The 17305-nt window shown below is 38.9% G+C and overlaps 1 protein-coding gene across 1 annotated transcript in view; it reads right to left on the bottom strand.

The window, feature by feature from the left end:
- Window positions 1–17305, bottom strand: part of LOC101987339 (transmembrane serine protease 11E) — a 72322-nt gene that overhangs the window by 642 nt on the left and 54375 nt on the right. Inside the window, exons 6-13 of the mRNA XM_005359433.1 lie at window positions 17025–17149; window positions 12691–12812; window positions 10592–10659; window positions 8960–9123; window positions 6448–6486; window positions 4734–4914; window positions 3369–3628; window positions 1129–1271 (exon numbers count right to left, since the gene is read on the bottom strand). Coding sequence (XP_005359490.1) covers window positions 1129–1271; window positions 3369–3628; window positions 4734–4914; window positions 6448–6486; window positions 8960–9123; window positions 10592–10659; window positions 12691–12812; window positions 17025–17149 — 1102 coding nt within the window. The remainder of the gene's footprint in view (window positions 1–1128; window positions 1272–3368; window positions 3629–4733; window positions 4915–6447; window positions 6487–8959; window positions 9124–10591; window positions 10660–12690; window positions 12813–17024; window positions 17150–17305) is intronic.

Below are 17305 nucleotides of genomic sequence, written 5' to 3'. Positions count from 1 at the left end.
GCCACACGGCCACACGGCCACACAGCCACACGGCCACACGGCCACACGGCCACACGGCCACACGGCCACACGGCCACACGGCCACACGGCCACACAGCCACACAGCCAGCCATGGAATAAAAAGGAAATAAGATATATAGAGAATAAACATAGGTAAAGAGAAACAGGATAATTTAAGTTAGAAAAGCTGTCTAGAAATAAGCCCAGGCTAAGGCTGGGTATTCATAAGTGAGAAAAAGTCTCTGTGTATTTACTTGAAAGCTGGCTGGTGGATTCCCAAAGAGGAAAAAACAAACCTACACCTCAGGGTGTTGAAATGCAGAGCAGCACAGCTATCCACAGAAAGGCATTCTGCTGCCAGGAGAGCTGTAGTAAGGTATATATCACATAAACGTATTTACACAAACAAGCTGGAGTAATTATGACTGCTTTTCTATAAATAAATAGTGAAGAGTAGTAGCAGAAAAAACTAATGGAATTCCAAAACAAGTAACTGTGTGATCTTACTTAACATTCTGAAAATAATAGGATTATAGAGATAGATAAAAAAAAATAGCAATTTTGTGATATTAGAGACAGCAGGAAAGGGCAAGAGCTTATTGCCCAATATAGATCTTTAGAGTAATGGAATAGACTCCAATCTTGACTGCAATGACAATTCCGTAAGTCTATCTTAGGCAACAAAATATCATATACCTAGACACATATTTTTGTGCCACTGTCTGTTCTCCAGATTTTATATAACTTTATCCATCTACAGTTTTATTATAGTTATGTGACTGTAACCACTGAAGGAAACTGGGTAATGAGTACACTTGAGGCATGAAGGCTCAGAGGATAAAAGCATTCACCACCAAGTCTGGCTCCCTCCATGCAATCCTGAAGCATGCATATGGAAGGAAAGAACCTGTCCCTTTTAGTTGTCCTCTGGCCTCCATATGTACATTGTGCTACATGCATTCCCACACATCATACACACACAAAATAAAATAGTATGTAGCACAACCTGCTTGAAAGAGAACATGACCATCTTCTGTAAAATCTATGCAGTTCCCTGTGAATCCATAGTTACTTCAAAATGGAAGGTGCACAAATCACTGTCCAGCACACTAGTAGGCAAGTCCATACCTGGCATGCATCTTTCTCTCCTTTTAAGAAGCCAGCACACAACATCCTAGGCGTGATGGCACCATTGTAAGATTGAGGTTGATTGCAGGTTTGGGTATCTATGTAATCCACCTGAACTTGCCGAAGGCGATTCTGTGAAAATCCTGAGAAAAGACAGTCATCTTCATAGATACAAGTATTTTATAAACCAAACAAAAAAACTCTTGTCTAATTGTTAAATAAGATGGCAATATGCAAGTGGGGTGAGAAGTTGTGTTAAGAACAGTAATATTTTAAGGAATTCTCTCCACCTAGTTTAAATAAAATTTCCAGCGCCAAAGAAAAAGCTTTAACTTGCTGAAGCACCATCGATTTTGGTTGGGGAGAAGAACTGTATGATTTCCTAATCTTCACAATTAGGTATATCAACAATCCCTAAATTCTCACAGGGCTAACTGTCTAGTAGGAAATTCAGTAGCAAAATCCTAATGTGGTATCATATGCTGGAAACCCCAGTGCTGGGGAGGCAGGGACAGGCGGAATCTGGAAGTTTACTGGCCACCAGTATAGTTGAAACAGCTAGCTCTAGGTTCAGTAAGACATCCTATGAAAAACACAAGTGACAGCTCATGCTGGCAAGAACGTGGAGCAAGTGGAACATGTCTTCATTGCTGGTAGTAGTACAAACTTGTATAGCTACTATGGATCCTCAGAAAACCAAGGATCTGCTGTTGTGGAATATTAGTTTAAGATGAGTTGCTTTTGTTTATGCTGTGGTATATTTGTTTAATAATGCAAAGATGTATTGCATTCTTTTATGTTGCATTTGTTTAATTCTATAAAGCTGTGTTACTTGTCCTGCCTAAAACATTTGATTGGTCTAATAAGCAGCTGAACATCCAAAAGGAAGGCAGGAGTAATGAGAGTTACAGAGCCTGAACTCGCCATCTTCTATACTCAGGCAAGACTTCCAGCAGTGGGACTAGGACATCGGCCCATTCACAAAACCCTCACAGTACAATGTGTCCTGCAAGATGTGCAGGGGTAATAGTGGCACGGAACCTGGGGAAGTGACCAACCAATGACTGTTTCTACTTGAGGCCCATGCCACAAGAAGAAACCCACACTCCCATTGCCTGAATGGCCAGGAACAAGAGGCTGAACAACTCAGAGATCAAAAATAGAACCAAACACAACTGGCAAAGAAAAATCAATGAAATAATTCCTAATGATAGTCTGCTATACTCATGCATTGGCTCCTATCCCAATTTTCATCAAACAGGCATCATCCAGCAGCTGATGGGAGTGGATGCAGAGACCCACAGCCAAACACTAGGAGGAGCTCAGGGACCCTGCAGAAGAGGGGGAGGAAGGATTGTAGGAGCCAGAAGAGTGGAGGACACCATGAGAACACAATGCACAGAATCAACTGAGTGGGGCTCATAGGAGCTCACAGAGCCTGAAGTGACAATCAGGGGGTCTGTCTTCAGCATATGTGTTACAGTTGCATGGTGTGGTGTTCTTGTGGGCCTCCCAACAGTGGGAGCGGGGCTGTCTCTGGCTCTCTTAGCTGCTCTTTGGAACCCTTTTCCTCCAACTGTCACCTCATCCAGCCTTTATATGAGGACTTGTGCCTATTGTGCCTAGTCCTAATGTAATTTGTAATTTCGTGTTCAGTTTCTGTTCAGTTTCTATCCCTGAGAAATCTTGGGTTTTTTTTTTTTTTTGAGGAAAATGGAGAAGAAGTGAATCTGAGGGAGAGGCAAGGTAGGCGGGGGCAGGATGGTGAAGGGAGGGGAAAACCGTCAGGATGTAATGTACAAGAGAAGAATTTGTTAAAAAGACACGTTGTCACTAAATAAATAAGATGGATAAGGTTGGGTAAAACATTCTGATATCATCCTCTGACCTATACACACACTCACATCAGAGAACACACCAAGCGTACAAGCATACAGCCCCCTCCACACAGACACACACCCTACAGGTACATACACTCATTAAAGAAAAAGGAATTCATTCGGTGTCCGGAAGGCACATTTGCTCCATTTCATAACTTACAGCACCTTCACAGTAACAGCAGTAAATAGAAGCTGACGGCCAGAAAGAATGCATGCATCTTCTAAGTGACTTAAAGCCTACTTTTGCCTGAATCCAGTGAACAATGAACACCCTTTGTCATAACTCTCATTTTTGTAAATGCCTTCCAACTCCAAATTAGGTCACCATGACTTGATTTTTTTTTCCTTCCAGATGCTCACCATCATCTTGCATTGCTCCAAATCCTGTCACAAACATCTGCTGTCCAGGCTGGAACTCATAGTTTGCATCCGGGAGACAAACCTTGTGCACTGCATTTGTGCAGGGGATTGGCCTAGAAAGCTCAGCGAGCGCAATGTCATAGTCATGAGATGGGTATTTGTATTTTTCATGGACAATTATCCTCCGCAGGCCAGTCTTCAGTTTTGGAGGTTGTATTGTTGCTCCAAAGGAAGCAGTCCAACTCGATGGATCCTTGTGCCTACAGAAAAATAGTAACAATAATACATTCTAGCTTACCTTGATATCAGTGTAATACTTTGTAAGGAATTTTTGATCTACAGGTATCAGCATAAAATTTTATTTTTTTTGAGTTATAGTTTATATTAAAAGGAAGAAATGCTGTCCCATCAGAAAACTGAGCTCTGGGTTCAAGTCAGGTGCAAAAGGCACAAGAGTGTTTTTCCTAGGTTAGATGTCACAACAAGCATCATGGTACCCAGTGCAGATCCAGGTGCCCTTGCTGTAAGTGGCTACAAGCAACACATGAAAGGAAATGCGTTCTACATGCCCTACATCTTCTTCCTGCAAGGATGTATGTTCTGAGATCCTCAGAGATTACGTGTAACTTTAAAAAGCATTACTACTGTGAGTATTGTCAATATTTTGATGTAATTTTGAAAAGTCAACATTCCTTCTAAAATAAATTAACTATTACAAAAATTTGGGTTTTGTTGTTCTTGTTGTTTTGGGTTATTTTTTTTTGTTGTTGTTGTTTTCTTGGTTTGTTTTCGAGACAGCATTTCTCTGTGTATCTTTGATTGTCCTGGAACTTACTCTGTAGACCAAACTGGCCTCAAACTCACAGAGATCAAACTGCCTCTGCCTCTCTGAGTGCTGGGATTAAATTCATGTGCCTCCACAGCCCAACTTCAATTATAAAATTTGCTACTTCCAACTTGCGTCACACTTCCTTATCTTCTTGGAACTTCGTCATAGAGATAAAAACTACCATCTGCCCAACTCTGGTACTTATTAAGATACTTAGTGACCATCAGTTCTTATCTTTGACAACAAGCTCAAAATTCAAATGTGGCTTAAAGGTCCTATGCTCTTTGACAAACTATCATAAATTAATTTCTCAGTAAGTAACTACACCACAACAACTGCTGGCATCATTTTCATTTCCAGAGACTGTAAAATCTCCTCCTAAACATTCTGAGATTCCCACTGTTTTGTGATAAACAGTGTTGTTTTTGATTTGTGCCAAACCTACTTCTCTAAAGATTCATGACTTATTTCATGAATATATAATGAAAAACCACATGTCCTTCCCTTCTGCTCCATCCTCTAAGCTCGGGACTTACGTTCGGAAGCAGTGAGCAGCACTCACGAGCCATGTGTTGTTGATCAAAGTTGCTCCACAGCGATGGGACCCATCCAACTGCAGGCTACTTTGCCATGGCCATTCTCCCTCCTCTGCTTGCGTCCCGCCAATGATCCTGAGGCTAGTCTGTGCTGTCGATTTATTCCGCCGTGTCCCACAACCTGCAGAGTAGACAGGAGACAGTAATTAGCAGTTGTTTAAGCATCCCAATTTTCTTTTACTGTGTGATCCAAGAGATCAAACATTTTCTCAAGTTTTTAACAATATGTAAATAACATTTTATTTAGTCAACTCCTATCCATTTTGTGAGATCTAAATTCTACATTATTTATTTTGAAGTGACAATTTCTCTGCTTCCAAACTAAATTCATTGTGACTTCTTTCATGCTTCCTTCATGACAAGACTAATGATAGTATTTGCATATGTGTATACAAAGTGGTTTTGTTATTATTACTATCTTTGTTGTTGTTATTATTTCTTTATTTGTTCTTATTATTCCTCTGCATTGCTTACAATGCAGTTTTTTTTTTTTTCTCAGCCTGGGTACCACAGATGCTTCGAGTCATAAAGTTTTAGTTAAGAGTGACTATTCATGGTAGGGCTCCTGATTGAGACAAACTAGATGTCAGTAACATTCTCTTACATGAGGGAGAGGCCAGAGTGAGGCATGATATCTAGTGCAATATCAAAGCCCTTGAGTGAAAACTGCTGTAGAACTATGTGGTCATGAATCAAGCACCTGGTAATATCAGAGTGTAAGCTGCTTTGGGCAGGCATATGTTACCCATTTTGCATCACTTTTGGCTAACACAAAACCAGCACATCCTAGGTCCCTAATCATTATTGATGGCAAGAATATATGTCATTTAGACAATGGGATTATATTTTGGTTCTAGGCTTAGCAAACTTTATAAACTAATCAACATTGCAAGGTTTTATTTTAATTTTTAATTACATTTATTTAATTAGTGTGTATGCATGCATGTATCTACTATTGTGTTTGTTAGCCAGAGAACAGCCTGAAGCTATTGGTCTCCTGCTTCCTCCATGTGAGTCCTAGGGATTGAATTCAGGTTGTCAGGCTTAGCAGCAAGTACCTTTATCTGCCAAGCCATCTCACCATCCCTCCTTCCATTAAAAAAAAAGAATGATAAATGTCCTCTTACCAGCTGGGTAACTTTTAAATATATTCTTTGAGCCACAGTGACTAGTCTGCTATGAGAGCATGAAGGACTAGGTCTAGAATCAAGACCTTTAAAATTTCATCATATTTTATTTCATCAAATATTCCACAAGTCCATGATTACTATTGTAAATGAGCAATATCAAAAATCGGGATGATTTTATTTAGAGTAGTTTGACATTAAGTTTGTCTCTAGATGAAAAATAACAGCATGTGGCTCAATGTTATATGTGAAAACTATGAATTTAACCACATACAAAGAGAGTATTTTTGCTTCTTCTTTAACAGTTGTCCAACTCTCTTCTGTTCCCATGGACACAGGCACCTGTACATCCAATCTGAAGTTCTCCCAGTTTTGTTATTCCTTACCATATCTCAGAGCCAAAATAAGAGCCATGAACTATGTACAAACCATCCATCCTGTGTCTACAGTATCAGCACAAAGCCTGTTCCAGAATGTTACCTTTCTGCAATCAGAGAATGCAGTCTTAATGAATACATTGAACTTACAATGGTTGAGAAAGTTGTCGGTTTCTGTCTTGTTGATTTCTGAAATACACACAAATGGAGAACAGGATGGGGTGAGCATAACAGAATATCACTGTGTGAGATTTTCAGCACTAGCCAGCTGATAAATTTCTAAGACAGTATTCTTGGGTTATAAGGAAAGAAATATAGTTACGTTATCACCGACTTGCCTCATTTTTAACTCTTTCAAAAATGAGAGGAGGCATGAACAATGAACCTGGAACTCTGGTGTAAAAAAGAAGCATACAGATAATCCGTTTATAATGTAGATTACTGTTGCATTTCTCAATAATGCTGATTCATGAGTTTTGTGTTGAAACCGGAGAATGTGAGTTTTAAACCAGAAAATAGAATCCTGGGAGTAAATGGCCCCTCTTCAAAAAATATTAAATAAACAATAATATTGATTCCTTAAGTGCAATAATAGTTTTACTAACCATCATTTCAGAACATTTTACTATGAAATAGCATAGTTCTTACATGTAACACGATCCTCAGCTCCATGAGCACAATTAAAAATAATGTTTCTCCTCTCTAAATTTCCTTTCTGCAAGGGTTTTGGATATACAAGACCACCCACAACGTCCCTCTCAGTTCAGCTAGATCCTTACCTTGGCAACACTCAGCAGTCAGGACCTAGTCATATGCAAACACTTGCTCAAGTAAAGGGTACAGAATACCCTAAGCACTCACATTTCCTGATTTAAACGATTCTCTTTGAATTTATAGACAGGTGTTCTAAAGGGAAATCATATTAATTTATTAGTTTTTCTTCGGGTACTTAATAATTTCGAGATACTTAGGTTTGTATTACCGACATTCTTCTTTTTTAAATTTATTTATTTTTATTTCATTTGCATTTGTGTCTCTGTGATAGTGTCAGAGTCCCTGAAACTGGAGTTACAGGTAGTTGTGAGCTGCCATGTGGGTGCTGGGAATTAAACCTGGGTCCTCTGGAAGAGCAGTCAATGCTCTTAACCTCTGAGCTATCTCTCCAGCCCCGATATACTCCTTTTTACCTTCTCCATCATGCCATCATGGGGAAATGGAAGACATAAGGAAGATGGATTATTGAATCTTAGTTGCAATTCAGCTACTTTAATAATCTGTTTCATATCTTCTATTCTCTACCCCAACTCCTTTCTAAAAGTGCAGGTTTTATCTGTTCCCATCCCAAGAATAGCTTTGTGCTTTGCTTTCATGTTATTCTGTTACTACCCTGAAATCCTTAGTTATTTTGTCTTGTGACGTGTGCTTTGAAAGGGAAGCCCAGTGAGCTATTCAAACACAGTATGAACGGAGAAAGTGTATGGAATTTGTGTGTCTGTGATGTCTCACAATGCCACTTGCAAGTATCAGTCGTGATGCTCTGTGAAATCAGAATCCTGGTGAACACACAACACATGGCAACATAGCAAGACAAGCAGACAAATGTGCTCAACTCAGCGCCAAAAATGGAGGGAGAAGTGGCGGCAAAGAAGGGCATGTTTGTGTCTGAACAAGAAATTTGTAGAACCCAGGAAGAAAGCAATGGCATTCTAGTAAGCACAAATGTACATGACACCCTATCATATTTTGTGGTTCAATTATTTGTGTCTATTAGCTCATTGTTTTACCTGAAAATAATCATACTGAAAGAAAGATAGGGAAATTTATAGACCCTTTTCTTCCCAGTCTTTCCTTTCTTATCAATGAGCCAAAGACAGAGAGCTTTGAAAAGATGTGTCATATTAAGAAGGGAATTAGAAATAGTCAGCTTAGGTTTGTGTACCATTCTCACAGTGTTGCAACAATAATGAAATACACTGTCCTTCTGCATCGATAGAGGTTTAGTGTAAGGATTCCCAAAGATGTCAAAACACCAGCCACGCTCGGAAATGGTTCAGTGTTTGCATGTAACACATATACATCTTCCTCAACACTTTAAATATCTCTAGATTACATATAGCACCTGATAATATAAATTCGAGGCAGATAACTGTTGTTTGCAGAAATAACAAGAAAATGTTTATACTCAGTAACAATAATTTTTAATATTTTTGGTTTTGTAAAAATAAAGTGCTTTCTAACTCCATGGATATGGAGTCATGAACCAAGAGGGCAACTGTCCTTACATAAACTATAAAATATTATTGATAGTCATTTGTAGTCTCAGAAAATATAAAACAAAAATGTCTACTTCAATCTCTCTAATTACAGTTGTGCAACACACAAAAATGAATATATGTGAATTACAGTTGTTCACTGGAAATGATCTTAAGAAGTAGCTATGAGAAAACATATTAAAGCTTTCCTTGCATGCATACTCTCAGAACATGCTATGGAAGCAACAACAGCAGAAGAATATCCAATGCCACTTTTTCCATGTATAATTAGGCTCTGGATCCAGCATACAAGGCACAATAAAGACACTTCTTGGGAGGAAAAATTTTTAACTGAATGTTTAAAGCTATTTTAAAATTACGTTATGTAAGAGCACAGCACACCAACCTACTTTTAATTTCAACCGATTCAGGATCAACGCTGGGGGGTCCTGTAGCATATTTCAGCTTTTCATGCAGAACATGTTCAACTATTTGGTGCACAGTTTCAGGATCCACAGTAGAGGGAATTCGAAAAATCAGCAGCATGTGAGCCGACACTCCATCATATTCTTTACTATTGTTCAAAAATAAATAAGGAAGGGAAAGAGAGAGGGGGGAAGAAAAGAAAGACTTGAGGGAGGGAGCAAGTTTGTGAGTGAAATTATTATGAATGGTTCTTTGGTTTTCTTTTTTATATATAACACTTTGTTTTCTTAAAAGTTAAACATTGATCTCAGCTTCCTGTCCTTCCATCAATCAGATTCACCTTCTCTGCTCCTGTGTTCTTCTAGTGTCTTAACTCATTGGCTCTCTAAGTGTTCATGATTTCCCTAAACTTGTGCTTCTTCATGTTACAGCCCCAAAGGAAGAAAGAACAAGCAACAGGAGGATCATTAAGATGAATCTGGCAAGTTGGAAAGGACGAGAGAGTTAAACTGGTGGTGCTTAGTTATTTTATGAACTAAGAGGCCCAGGTGAAAGAGGCTTGTATGGCACCTCAGGTTTCTCAGTGGTGTGATTAATTCTTCTTGAGTTAAGGAATTCACCATGCAGCCTTTTGCCAGGTGGGAAGGAACAGGCAAATTGTTACAGAAATCAGGAAAACCACTTAGACTGGACATAGAAACAGATCCCAATAAGCATAAGACGCCATGTGGATGATGTTCCCCTTACGAGAATGAAAATTTATGAAGTAGAGGGCCAAAACACACTATCTCAGGTATACAATTTTTAAGGATAAAGTCGTCAAAGTAATGCCTCAGAGATATCAGCTAATCACAGACTGGGAATTAATTCAGAGTGGTATCATTTAAATAATACTGTAAACAGTTCTCACCCCGTTTTTGAAGAATATGAATAATATGTGTTAGAATACATTATTTAAGATCCATAGTAGCATTTTACTTCAAGTGTTGTGTTTTGCCAGGTAATTACACACCTATAGTCTGAAGACTAAGGCAAAAAGATTGGAGTTCAAAACAAACCTGGACTACAACACAAGACCTTGTCTCCAACACAAAAGAACAACAGTAGGAAAATTATGTTCTGAACTTGCTATTTAGCAATAATTGGTAAGAGTTTCAAAATCCCTTTAGGCAAATGTTTGGAGCATAAAAATGTAGAAAAGAAGAAATTAGGCTAAATTAACTAGGATAGGGGGTGGGTAATCCAAGACATGAAGACAAAGATCTCATTTGCCAGGGTATGGCTAGCTACTCAGTCCCCAATTCTGATGATTAGTTCACACACACACATACACACACACACACACACACACACACACACACACAATCATTGGCACCAATGATTATACCTGTCCTCAACAGGCATGTTGCACATGTTCATTTTCAAATTACAAACTAAAGTACACTTTAGTCTATGGATTTCATAGAGCAGGTGAATAAATGCTTGTTAAATTGAATCACATCAAATCATTTAGTATTTTAAAATATATTTATTACTGACCAAGTTAAAATTTTTAGCATTAAAAATGTTGTTTCCACATTAAGTTAAATCTAGAATAGCATCTTAGGTCTACATACGTGAACTTGATAATGTGAGCCTTGACAAGTTGTCCCCTCAGTGGAGATCTATAAAATGCATTTTTCACCTGTTAAAAGACATTTGAAACTCATCAACAAAAGCAGTTTTTTTCAAATTCTTCATGTTAATCCAATGCTTTGGAGCAAATTAAAATACAAGACAAAGCAAGCGAGTGAACAAAACACAGACCATTCATAATGTACTGAACCTGAAGAATCCTCTCTGGCATCCTACCCAGTGTTGGGAGCTGAGCTCTGCATTCAGCATGACAGCCACACTGAGGCCAGTGCAGACTTATACCTTCTGCTCAGAAGGACATCAAAGACAGTGAGCCTGCTGTTTCCTTGAAACAGTTCGCCCTCCACTTCCTGAGTTAAGAACTTTTACAGCAGATAGACAAGGACAATGGAACATTTATCTTAGTTTTTCACATTTCTATCACTGTGACAAAATGCCTGAGTCAAACAACTTAAAGGAGAAAGAAATTGTCTGGACTGGTGGTTTTGGAGAAGGAAGGGAATAGTCTCCCTAAGTGAGAGCGGGTTGTAAAAATGAATGCGTGTCAGTGTTGTATGAGACGGTTAACTAAGTGTGCTCACATACTGGGTGCCCAGTTCGACACTGGAAACGCTCCGAGAAAGTCCCATGGACTGGAGTTCTGAATAAACACAGGTACAAAGTTTCTCTAGTAAGATGATAGTATTTTTATGAAACTATTTCTTGCTGTAGTAGTTCAAATGAATTTGAAGTTTAAAATTCAGGACTTGAGCAAGTAAAGCTTTCAGTTCCTTCTTGTTTTCAGTGTGTAAGTCGTCCCAGGACAGAGTGAGCACAGATGGGTGAATTGCAGAAAGAGTTAGCTTTTTTTCTTCTATTCTTCTATTTCTTTGATTCCTGAATCTGTCCTCCACTGATGTTACTGTGACCATCATATGGATAAGTATTGGTGATTCATTTGGAAGATTTTACTTAAGGGTTTATTTTTATCAAGTAATTTCAAAATTATTGATTTGGAAGCTACTAAATATCTATATTACTTTAAATTGAAATCCATTTGGATCTTAGAAAGTTTATTTCGACAAATGGCAAAAACAAGCAAACAAGCAAACAAACAAACCAAAGGGATAGAGTAGCATGTTGACTTTCTGAGCTCCATTCCCTTTCTTTCTTTACATGAGTGTTAATATTATGGAACACATGTCTCACTCTCTAGTACACAGGTCACCAGGATCTCAGAGACTGCACAGTTTCTGTGAAAGGGTGTCAGTTGGCCTAAGGTTTAGACATGGTTGGAACGCCTCCCAGGGCTTCACGCAACTGCAATTTAATCCCCATTGTAATGTAGTAAGAGAGTGAAAAACCATAGTGCTTAAAGGTGGGGCATTCAGGAGGTGAGTCAGACTAGATAGGTTATTAGGGCAGAGCCCATGACTGAATCCTGGTGGCTCTGAAGAAGAGAGAGAGAGCAGAAGAGACTCAGTACTCAAGCGCTCTCTGTCTTTTGTCTAGTGATGTGGTGAAGTCCCCTGCCGAATCTGCCAAGAAGGGAAGGCCATCATCAGATGCAACCCTTAACCCAGCACTTTTCAACCCAGGAACCAAAATAAACCTCCATTCACTAGAAAATATACTATTGAAGTATTTCATGGTAGCAACAAAAACAAGCCAATGCAAGTTATTTCCATTCTGTCCTTATTCAGAATATTAAAACTAAAAGACATGTGTGCAAATTACATTAACCTAATACCTAAATTAACATACAAGGATATTTGTCTGGAGCGAAAGGTGATCTGCCACACATTGACATGGCACTGACTGACATCAGCTGATAGGAGTTTCTCTTCAATTCTCTTTCCATCACATCATATGTAAATTGTCTCACTAGCCAAGAAACTTCCAGATTGTGGTCGAGGTAATATAGTGATGGGAATTCATCACTCAAGCCTTTGTTCTTTTGTTCTATGCTGCTGGTTTTCTGTTTTCTTAACTATTAAATCCTCCCCCAGATGAATACTAATGTCTTATATACACCAAATGGATGTATTTGATGTCTACAAGTAAAGCATAGTGTCATAAGCATGGAGAAGATGTCACTTACCATAGTTTCAATTCTCTGGCTCATTTCTGTGAAATTTTTAGAAGCCTCTTTTCCAAACTCAGCATAAAGCTTATCACTTGTGAATGGCAATGTGCTGTAGTAATTGTAGGTCCTCCTTTGATCTACAAGGGAAGAAGTAAAACCCATCATAATCTTTATCAGATGTATAAAGCATGATTATGACTCCACTTGTTACTTACTTAAAACACTAAGACAAGAAGGAATGCTGATGGTCATCAGCTCCATCATCCTGTTCCAGGCTCCCGGGTGATCTCAGAATAAAGGGATATACTTATCACACTGCATTATATAGACTGTAAAACTTGTGAGAAATGCCTGGTGCTCTGGAGTGCCATGCGAATACCGCATGGGAACTGTGAGCTAATTACTCAGAGGTTATCTATTCCCTAGTTAGCCCAAAGGATATGAAGCCATGCCAGCCGAATGAGCACATCAGGTTGTGTTTAGAAGCTACCAATGGTTGAATTATTTTATATTAAAGAAGTAGACCCCCCATGCATTAACTATTCATCAATTCTGGACTCTAGTTTGAGAAAATGTATTTTTACTGGAAATGGAAATGAGGCTAGGGAGAATTTTTTTTTAAGTTTTTTTGAAACAGAGTTTCTCTGTAGCTTTGGAGCCTGTCCTGGAAACTAGCTCTTGTAGACCAGGCTGGCCTTAAACTCAGAGAGATCCATCTGCCTCTGTCTTCCAAGTGCTGGGATTAAAGGTGTGTGCCACCACTACTCAACTCCAGAAAGCAGAAATTTAGGGAGCTAGAATTCCCACCTGGTGTAACCTTCCATAGACACTATATAGGTTCACTGGACTGCTCTGTCAGAGAAGTCGTTTTCCACCTCTAGGTTTAGGGGATGTCTTGTCTGGTGTCCAATCTCTACTGCCAATTCATACAACCTGGTTTGTTGACATATTGCAGGGTCAATGTAGTACAGATTTCCTCTTCTACGCATCAATTAGTTGGAAACTTGTGTCTAACTTCCACGTATATTAATGCCTACCACATTTCTGTGAGAGAGATATTGTACCAAGCATTGCAAGCATAACAGTAGCCTAAGACCATTGAAAATAGTTATTGTAAGAAAATGGACTATGCCTCACCCAGGCTCAGGCTCTGTTGACAAAGGTTTCTGTCCCACCAGATCCCACAGCCATTCAGTCCCAAAGAAACATATAGAGGTTTACATTAATTTAAAACTGGTTGCCTATTAGTTGATGCTTCTTATTAACAAATTCTTACATCTTAAATTAACCCATAATTCTTGTTTGTGTTAGCTATGTGGCTTAGTAACTTTTATCAGTGAGGCATTTTCATCTTCCTTTTTTTAAGTCTGGGTGATGACTGCAGACTGAGCCTTTCCTCTTCCCAGAATTCTCCTATTCTGGTCATCCCAGCTGTATTACTGCCTGACTACTAGCCAATCAGCATTTTATTAGACCAGTACAAGTGGTAAATCTTTACAGGGTACAAAACCATTGTCAGACAGCAAAGTTCTTTCCTCTTCCTTTCTTTCTTTTCATTCTTCCCTTAAACCCCAGCAGAAAAGGGAATTAACACCAAGCACTAGCATCTCAGGTGTAGGCACTCAGGCTATTTATACACCTCATTTGCCTTACAATAACCCCTTTAGAAAGCTGTGCTATCTTTATTTAGGGATTTCCAGTCTCAGCAATGTAAATAACTTGACAAAAATAATGTGACAAAGCCAAAAAATACAAAATTTCAAGACAAAGCCTAACTAAGCACAGACTCCTTTGAATGTCCTAGAATGAAAAAAGCAAAACAAAACAAATACCCACGGGTGGTGGTGGTGCACACCTTTAATCCAGCACTCGGGAGGCAGAGGCAGGCAGATCTCTGTGAGTTCGAGACCAGCCTGGTCTACAAGAGCTAGTTCCAGGACAGGCTCCAAAACCACAGAGAAACCCTGTCTTGAAAAGTAAAACAAAAAATTCTATATGTGCAGGTCACATGTGTGTGTGGCATAAGTGCCACGGGAAGCACCTGAAGGTCAGAGGACAATTTGTGGAGTCAACTCTTTCCTTATGCCTTTACATGGCTTCCAAGGATCAAAATGAAATGGTCAGTCATACATGGCCAGCACTTTTGTGTAATGAGCCTTCTTGCAGGTTTCAAAAATTATGAAATTTTAATATAACATTAATTCAAAAAACCCTGGCAAACTTAATACTTTGGCCAAATCTAGAGGATTTGGCAGGCAGAGAAAGAAATTGATGGTCACTTTAACAGGCCCAAGCAGCAAATGAAGTATGAAGAGAAAGCATAGTCTGGAGAAAATAAAAGTTCAGGAATTTCTGAGTAATCTCAACTTAAGTGAGGGACAAGAGAGAAGGAGTGTTTTTGTTACTTCTCCTTCTATACAAATCTTACCTTGAATGGCCAAAATGTCAGGAATAACAGGCAAGTGCCTGAAATATACATGCTTGAAAGAAAAGTTTTCAAGCTACTGAAATATTGAAAAGTTGCATAATTATCTTTATAAACTACTGCTATTCTATTCTGCATTTTATTTTACCTTATTAGGCAGTATGATATATTCATGGGGGGGTGTACGTGTGTGTGTGTGTGTGTGTGTGTGTGTGTGTGTGTGTGTCCTGGTTTCATAAAGTGAGGATCAAAATGATGTTTTTCCAAACCTAGTCACATGTCTTTACTCTGTAACACAACTATTTGGTTTGGCATGAGAATTACAGAATGCTCATTGTTTTAGTTACTCCATTGTTAGTTTCCACCCCCAGATGGCAAATCACACATCACATACAAAACAGTAACATACAAGAATTACTATTTATTCAGGTGTGGTGTGTGGGAAGTCCTGTGTTACAGTTTCTGAGCTGATCATCCACACAATATGACGCAGGAACCAGTTACTGAAAAACATGACCTGGTTTTCAGTGTGCACGTGTGAGTAAGATCCATCACCTTACACAACTTGGTTTAGGAAGAGGCAAAGGGGATGAAGAAGTGCTTTTCTCTCACGAAAGTGATCAAGTCTCTAACATTGCAAGGGGTTTCTTATGAAACCAGATAATCCTAAAACCACGTCATTTGTTTTTGTCACTCACTATTAAATAAACATTTATAAGGGACTTAATATATGCCAGGAATATTCAAACTTCTTGAAATATAAAACTGAGTAAGTTATAACCTTACACATGCATAGGGAAATAACAATACTTACAACATAATGAAGCTCAGTATATTCATAACATATCTGTGTTGCAATGTTATTTTAGCAACTCTTTTGTATTAAAAATGTTCCAGAGAAATTTCTATTACCAAAATAAAGATGCCCCAGCTTTAAAGACCTACATGTGTATAAACAGCACCTCAAAGAAAATCTGTTTTAAGTATTTTTTTAACCACCCAAAAGAGATGTATCCACTGTGGTCGGGAAATTGAGATTGTACTTTGTAGATAGTGCACAAAGATAAACAGATTACAGATAGCTCTTTCTCTGTAGGCGAAACACCTGCCTCAGATTCCCAATTAAATTAGAATCAAGTGATTAGCTTCTAAAGTTTCAAAGCCTTCAATATCAACATATAATCTAGTCACTCAGGGAGATATTAAGCTAAGAGGTCATAGTTGAGTCAACTAATTAAAACGCAAGGCACAGTACAGGGAAACTTCAGAAGGGTTCTTACATCCTGGAAGAATAGCTCTGTAGTCCCCTGGGTACCTTCTTCATAACAGCAACTAGCAGTTCATCTGGCAGTGAGAGACCTGGTTACCACAAAGTCAAGCCCCTCATAATTAAGCTCAGCATATCGTGTCCTCTGTCATCATTACATTCTGAAATAAGATTTTAAGTTAATATAGGCACTTATTTAATAACACATCATTGTGAACATCTTTCCAACTTACTGAGTGCCCAACAGAGTTTAGCTTTACATCATAGTTCAGTGTCTAATTCATTTATTGAAATATTAAGATTTTGATGAACTAGATTTTTTTTTAATCAAGGTTACCGTCCTGTGACCTCATCTAACTCAAGACATCATATTCTAGCTAATCTGTGGTCTTCCCCTGTTTAAGGCCCCTTCATACACTTCCCAGTTATTAAGGAAAGTAGCATCTTATGCTTAGTAGGAAGCGCTGTTCCCTTAAAGATGGAAGGATGAAGCCTCCTTGATTTGTGGAGATTAAAATGAAAAACAAAGCAGTCAAAGAGTTCTTATGCAAATAAATCATAGCAATGAAGAAACAACCCCGAGGCAAGCCAAAACAGGAAATTCCACGAGGAAATAACTGGAGTAGGTCACATGATACCATGACATCTCATACTTACTGTATCTAACATAGTGAACGGTGAGCCCAATGCACACAGCCAGGACAATCAGGGATAAAAAAGAGATGAGGCCAATAACCCAGGGCTCCACACGAGTTCTCCTCCTGGCCCTCAGCACAGGCGGCCTGAGGAAGGGAGTAAACAGATGGATTACACGGCCGGACATTTCTCAGGAACACTCTAGACAAGTTAGCAACACTGGGCTTTCAGATGGCCGTGTGCTGTCTTGGTTACCAGCTGCTGAGACAAACCCTGGTTCTGACTGCCTGACCTTGGGCAAG

Source organism: Microtus ochrogaster, linkage group LG1, assembly GCF_000317375.1.
Source record: "Microtus ochrogaster isolate Prairie Vole_2 linkage group LG1, MicOch1.0, whole genome shotgun sequence".
Classification (NCBI taxonomy): Eukaryota; Metazoa; Chordata; class Mammalia; order Rodentia; family Cricetidae; genus Microtus; species Microtus ochrogaster.
This window is presented reverse-complemented; position numbering and strand designations above follow the sequence as displayed.